We start from the raw sequence: 6,885 nt of genomic DNA on the forward strand, positions 1-6,885 counted from the left end.
CCCTATAGAATGCTTAGTCTGCATTATTTGTGTAGATTGGTTTTCTTGAAGTACTAGAGTCTGGAAGAGTTTGTGATGGTGAGCCCAGCCCGGTGAGACTGTGGACGGTCGTGGAAGCGGTGTGGCCTACCGTAGGATCTTTTCATAGAAGACGTCGACACCAGATAAGAACCCATACACAGTATTTCCCCTAGAACGAATCATAGGGAGAGTGTACACACACTGACACAGAACTGAACGCTTTGGAGCCATACGCACACACTGACACGGAACTGAACGCTTTGGACCCTGTAATGGCAGACTCGTTAAGGGTTACCATCACATAATGAGGGACAAGACACAAGATAGTTTAAATTCAATAATAAGAATTTATTTATACCAATACAAACAATCAACCAAATAGGGGTATGAAAAAGGTAATGTTCAATGTTGTGCATGAATGGGTGAATGAATGCATCAATTTGAATGAGAAATCAAATCAAATGAATGAGAAAGTGAGAGCTAAAGAAAAAGAAAGGGGAACAGATTTAGAAAGAAGTTAAAGAGCCCGTGTGAGAGAGAATATCAACATAGTGCCTACAAGTACCGAAAAAGAAGTGCCTAATGAGAGAGAGGGAAAACCGCACACACACATACTGACCAGGAACTCAGCTCCTACATTTCAGGAACAGTCATTGAGAGTTGCTTGAGAGAGATTTCTGTGTATTTCCTATTTTATTTGTTATTTTAAGAGCTTTATTTTGTTGTATTTTTAATTTTCTTTTATACAATTTCAGTACTGTGTATATTACATTGCTGTTGTGAGGCAATAAAGTGCCATCTGTTCAGCTCATCACCATCAACTCCTTGTGTGAGTTAATCAAGTCATACCACTCCCCGCACCTAGGTAGATGTTAGTGCCTCTACTAGTACCCCTGGTTAGGGCTACAGGCTCTACACCTGTATGTATAAATATGTACAAATATATATACACGGCCCGCTCTGAAGACCTAACCATTTTCAAAATAATGGGAAAAAAAATCATGAATAATATTCTACTTAATTTTTCTTTTAATTACCTGCCTGTCTGCCCTATCTTCCCCAATTGTTTCCTCCTCCCATTAAGTTCAAGTATAACGTTTGACAGCATGTGAACATACAATGAGGGGAGAGAACGGATTTGAAACAATCAGGTTTTGTTCTCAGTCTGAGCTGCCTCCCCCTACCGCATTCTCAGCAATGAAGATAACATCTAAATATAAAATCTGGACACAACTGGAAGATTGTTTTTCAAAAATCTGAATTCTATCACCTTGTGCAAGGACGGCACAGGAGGTCACAGGTTGGAATTAAATCATACGAAATAATATGATGGTGATTTCTTGCTTCCCTTCTGCTTTATTTCCTTTCCCAAGCATCTAAATCGTTGTACACTTTCTGCTTTTGTAAGCTGCTGACTTTGGGGCAGATTCTACAGAATTCCTCTTTCCAATCGCCAAACCGTTTTGCTGTATACTTCAGTCGCCAGTTGAAATATGAGGCATAGCGCTGCTTATCCTCGGCCAGTTTCCTAAGGAATTCTCCAAGCTCCTCTATTGATTGGAAGTCGTCCACATGGATGAAGGAATCTTTTGGTGCCACTGCCTCATACTGTTCCCGGGGTGGACCTAAAACTACAGGCACAGCTCCAATCATGAAGGCATTGTACCAAAACTTCTCTGTGATGTAGTCTCTGGATATGGAGTTCTCAAAGGCCAGGTAGAAGTAGCAACGAGAGATTGTGGATCTCATAGTCTTATCATCTAGACGCTTATTCACTGCTCCACCATACACGTTTACTGGTATAATTGATTTCAGTTTATTGTATACTTCAGTTCTCTTATGGTGGGGGGCATAATTGCTCACAACCCAACATGCCAGAGAAGACTTGTCCTTTGGTATGAAATCCTCCACTGTCGATCCAGTTCCAAAGTTCTGTGGTACCAACCTGCCATATGGTGAAGTGATGTCTGCATCGAGGCGGTAAGACATGGTGCAGTTAAAGTGTCCAGCAAAAGGCCTCAGATTCCCATTATGTACTGGGCTTTCCAGTGAATACCACAACCACCTCTGCTTCTGTGGTCGGGGGAGGTGCACAGGCAGTCTTTGTTGGCCATTGATCAGCTCGCGGTTGTGGAAAACCACAAAATCTGCCAGAGAGAACAAGGATTGATCATCTACCAAAATACAGTTGGGTATGCCGAACCTCTCTCGGCACACATTGCCCTCCAAGGCAGTTCTTTGGTCAAAGGGCCAGTACCATATCAATATGGTAGTGATGTTAGTGATGTCTACTGGTTTGGGGTCTGGCATTTGGGCTCTAAAGGCCACTAATGAAGGCCATTGCAATTCATGGATAAGCAGGCTTCCAATCAGAGTGAGGCAAACAAGAACGACAGCTGGGATTGTCCATCGATGGGCACAAAGTTTCACCATTTTCTATTTGTTAGCCAGTTTTCCCTGGGAACAAATAAACACAAAAAGTAGGAATCACAAGATTATATAAAATACATTTATATACATGCTTTAGCTATCAAAGATGAAAATGTTGTCATTATCTTATCACAATACAACAGCAAGAAAGAGGAACATTTTTCAAAAATGTTTCATTTCTGTATGAATCCTTTTCAAAACAAGAGGTCTAGCAGGGTGAACCTAATTTGATAGATGTGCACTGCACCGTATCTTAAGCTCAAGGGCACATTCATTTGATAATTTCTTAACTCTTCTGAGGGCAGACCGATTACTCATTTGAGTGGTTATGGATAAAAAGGTTAGCCTGACGATGTCATACTCATAATTCTAGTCAGAATATGAGTCTGATACCGCTCCGTTGGACTGTGATTATGGGGCGTGTTTCAACCGAACCAGGAAAAAAAATGCCTCTTCGCTCAATTGGATATATCTAGAACCAATCAGAGCAACGTAGTATGACCATAACGTAGACCATGGGGCCAGCTGATACATTAAACTTTTACCGGTTCCCGTAGGAAGGACGGCAAAAACATCTTTTTGATCGACAAATGCCTTGATCGCGTTTCTCTGTTCCTCTTTCAAAATGAATGTGCTGTCAATGTCTTCTAAAACAGACTCGAATTTCCACATTTCAGCTCTCCAACGGCAGCCATGTTTGTTGAAAACGAATTCACCCCAAAAGCTCTTTGGTGACGTGGTTGATTACGTTAGGGTTGATCATCTGTCCATCAAACCATGACGAATACAGATGACTATGGTTCAGTTTTATGGTTCAAGTATTATGGGTCAGTTCAATGTCCTTACTAGTGGGATCAACTATATGACGACTGACCTGTGCATGAGCAGGTGATAGAGATAGCTGTATTATTTATTTATTTATGTAGAGCTCAAAATGATGTGTCCTCAAAGGAAACGTGTGGGCCATGACTTCCACTGCAAGATGTTATAAAGAAAGAAAGTATACTCACTACTTTACCTTAAGTTTTTATTCACCAATTATTTATATTCCACAGTACATCTTTAGATGTTCCAGTTGAAAGGTAAGTTATAAATACGCAAAATTGAATTAATTGATCTGCCCGCTCAGTTAAAGCCACAGTCACACCATGCAGGTTTTGTTCCATATTTTGCATGATCACGTGTTCATGACATGTGCGATGTCTGATGCGATTGAGCGTTGTTTTGGGACATTTAGCAACGATAACGCTTAACATGCGATAACTAGCCTACCGTACTCCCGTACTCGGTTTTGATTATTCTTACAAGTGGAAGAGTTTCTAAAAAGAGATGTCGAGAGAAATGTAATGATCATTGCTCGCTGTTTTTGAACATTAATCCTCGTTAAGCTTTTCACCTTAAGTGTTAAGTGCCTTTGACTGTGGTTTGTTTGACAACAGGGAGGTGGCGTCTTAGCTTGTGAAAATCAAGCTCATGTAATATTTGTAACTCAAACAGGGGTGTCGCTAAGCCTATTTGGGAGCTTTAGGATGTCGATTAAATTAGCCTAAATAATTTAACATACAAACAATCGCCCTCAAATAGGCTATTCTTAACCCCTCCCCATACAAAATCAGGGGCGGCGCCAGGGGGGGGCTAGGGGGTGCTATAGCTCCCCCTGGATTAGCCATAGCACCCCCAAGAAAATAATGGTTTATTTATTATTGTTATTTTATTTAATTCTGCGTTCTTAATTTAATTTATTGTGTGATAATAATATGTCAATCACAAAAGAAAATAATAACAGATTGAAATTAAGAGATTGTTCACGTAGCACGACACAGACACGTCGCATGCGTGAACGTTGACGTTTCCTGACGATTGAAGGAGAAAGAGAGCTAGTGCACTGTCAAAGTCAAAGTCAAGCGGTAGTATCAACAAATTCACAATAATGGAGTAGAAGAATCATGTGACGTTGAAGAAGAAGAAGAAATGCAAGGGGTATCTGAATCTGATTTAGAAGAAGAGGAACGTCGTGGTCAAAGAGGTCAACCCTACACCTCTACTGAGCGTGCTAGCCATGCTACACCTGGTCTGCTGGCTTGCCCGGATTTTGGTTTTGCTTATGGCTTTTCCAGCATAGTTTTGTTTGCATTTTTGCCTGTTCTTTAAGAGTTTTATTGTACAATGATACAATGATCTAGCTCTGATTGTTGTGGTTTTGAGTGCCTACTGTTTTGTTTCATTCACTTTTAGAAGGGGCCTGCATCTTTACACAGTTTAAGATTTAAGGTGGAACGGTCTTGTTAGATGTGTAACATTAATGAATGCGGCCTCTTTTTGGGATTTTTCTGGATCCGCCTTAAAAAATCAGAGATTCTAGCCTAGGACGAGCAGTCTGTCTGTGCTAGCCAGGTATACATAAGCTTCTATGTTTTTATTGATTGTGACCTGAAATAATATATACGTTTTGAAAGCATTTCTGACTCTTTGACTGTTTTAGTTCATTCTATCTGCTATTCTAATTTGCCCTCTTTAGTTTAGAATGTATTGAACTATTTATGTTTAGTTTAATTTGTCAGACATGGTAGTGGTGACGGTGACCTGGTGGTCATCTGGCGCCAACTTTAACCCCCACTGAAGTAAGTGAAGTATTTGGGATTGCGGATACACAAACATGCTGCATCCATTTTGTCAGTGACCGTCGCAGAGGAACACGGCTATGTGCGCGTCCGTCGGAAGCAGCCTAATGATAATAATAATACGATCGATTTGTATGGCGCTTTTCATGGACCACAAAGACGCTTCAGAGAGCAAACATGTAAACAGATATGACGATATGGTGGAGAGGTGTAGTAGAGAACCATGTGACACATATGCTATCACCCTAATTTCATAGCACCCTCGGTAAAACGCAGAGCACCCCCATAGCACCTGCAGAAAAAAATCTCTGGCGCCGCTACTGTACAAAATGCTTGACTAGTTTAAGGTTGACAATGTTTTCAGCATTTCTTCATTCTAGTGTTTCCATTGGCTGCACAAGGAGCTCTGTAAAGAGAACAGCTCTGTGGTTATCGTAATGGAAATCCGGCAGTTTGATGGCATCATTAAACTACAAGCTTCAGTGTTATCACAAAATGTTATCGTTGCCGTCCTGTAAACGCAAACTGTAAGTACGTAGGTTCAAATGCCTTCCATTTTTTTTTATTCGTAGCACGATACAGCTCTAATTTCGGTTGTACTTTAATAGGCTACTGCTAAAGGAAAGTGAAGTGACCTTGCAAGTGTATTCCTCTAGTTTTGATTTACAGATGTTTTGTGAACAAAGAAGGTAGCTTGAACAACGTTATCGTAAGCTTTTCATTTTTTGACATCTGTCCGTAATTTGTTGTTTTAAACAATTAACATAACGCAGTCCTTACATTTCTCGAGGTGGGTATACAAAACCAGAGGCGGCCTTAATTTATACACATATTTATTTCATAGAATGCATATAGGCCTGTGCGCACAATACATGAAAATGTTTTGCTGACAAATTTGGCTTTGAAATTAAGTCAGTTAGGTTATTTAATATAAGCAGAAAAACAAAGCCATGCTTTTGACTAAAATCTGTTGTTTGCAAATTTAAATAACATCCTTAGGGCCAATAACATATCAATAAGCAATACTTTTACTTCATCTGTACCTATTGTAAGTCCTTCCTCTTCCTTGTTCGACCTCTCCTTATCCTTCCTCTAATTGTATCTCCTCTAGCTAGTACTTAACTCGCACTTACAGTAGTTACATTCCTGCACTTTTTTTATTTCTTATGTAAAATAATATTTGTCGTTACACTAGGTCTCTATTGCTCCTAGCTTGATTATTCTCTCCTTTGTACGTCGTTTCAGATTAAAGCGTCTGCTAAATGACTACATGTAAATGTATTGTAAATAGCATTTATGTCTTTAGATATTGAATATGAATGAAATTAAATTAATGTAATTCTTAGGCTAATTTCTATCATGAAAAATACTTTTTATATATAATTGGTACCTTTTGAAGTGTCCAACTTCTGTCTGCTAAGTCCAACTTTCAACAGTCAATTGAGTCTTGAAGCACCTTGCCTTTCCTGTCTCATTTTGACGGTGGGCCCGTTGTTATAACAAGGAAGTGTGGGATATTTTTTATGCTGATGTGAATATGGAATGGCCTGGTTCTCAGTGCAAGGTACAGTACAGGAATAGATAAGGACACTTGTGCCAGATAAGGACATGTTTACAGCAAGAAACTCTTCAAAAAGTATCGAGTATACAGTAGACACAAAGTCTAGCTCTCTCAAGAGACAGTTGTCAGGTCAAAGGTGGCCTCAGTAAAAATACCCCCTGCTGGTAGTCGATACAAGTCCAAATAAAGATGATTAGGGTAATTAATATGGGACACCGCCCCACAAGAATGAGGCTTAAATAGTACCAAGGT

The 6,885-nt window shown here is 39.8% G+C and overlaps 1 protein-coding gene across 1 annotated transcript; it reads right to left on the reverse strand.

Annotated features, from left to right (window-relative positions):
* Positions 1-721: 721 nt before the first annotated feature.
* On the reverse strand, positions 722-6,564 carry LOC105905821 (alpha-(1,3)-fucosyltransferase 7-like). The gene is made up of 2 exons (XM_031578251.2): positions 6,463-6,564; positions 722-2,478 (listed from the first exon to the last, which is right to left on the reverse strand). The coding sequence occupies exon 2, from the start codon at positions 2,452-2,454 to the stop codon at positions 1,378-1,380; it is 1,077 nt and encodes a 358-aa protein (XP_031434111.1). The 5' UTR covers positions 2,455-2,478; positions 6,463-6,564; the 3' UTR covers positions 722-1,377.
* Positions 6,565-6,885: the final 321 nt, after the last annotated feature.

Source organism: Clupea harengus, chromosome 12 (genome assembly GCF_900700415.2).
Source record: "Clupea harengus chromosome 12, Ch_v2.0.2, whole genome shotgun sequence".
In the NCBI taxonomy this organism is placed as follows: Eukaryota; Metazoa; Chordata; class Actinopteri; order Clupeiformes; family Clupeidae; genus Clupea; species Clupea harengus.

Coding starts and splice junctions, on each gene's coding strand:
- LOC105905821 (XM_031578251.2), bottom strand. CDS start 2,454: ATGGTGAAACTTTGTGCCCATCGATGGACAATCCCAGCTGTCGTTCTT.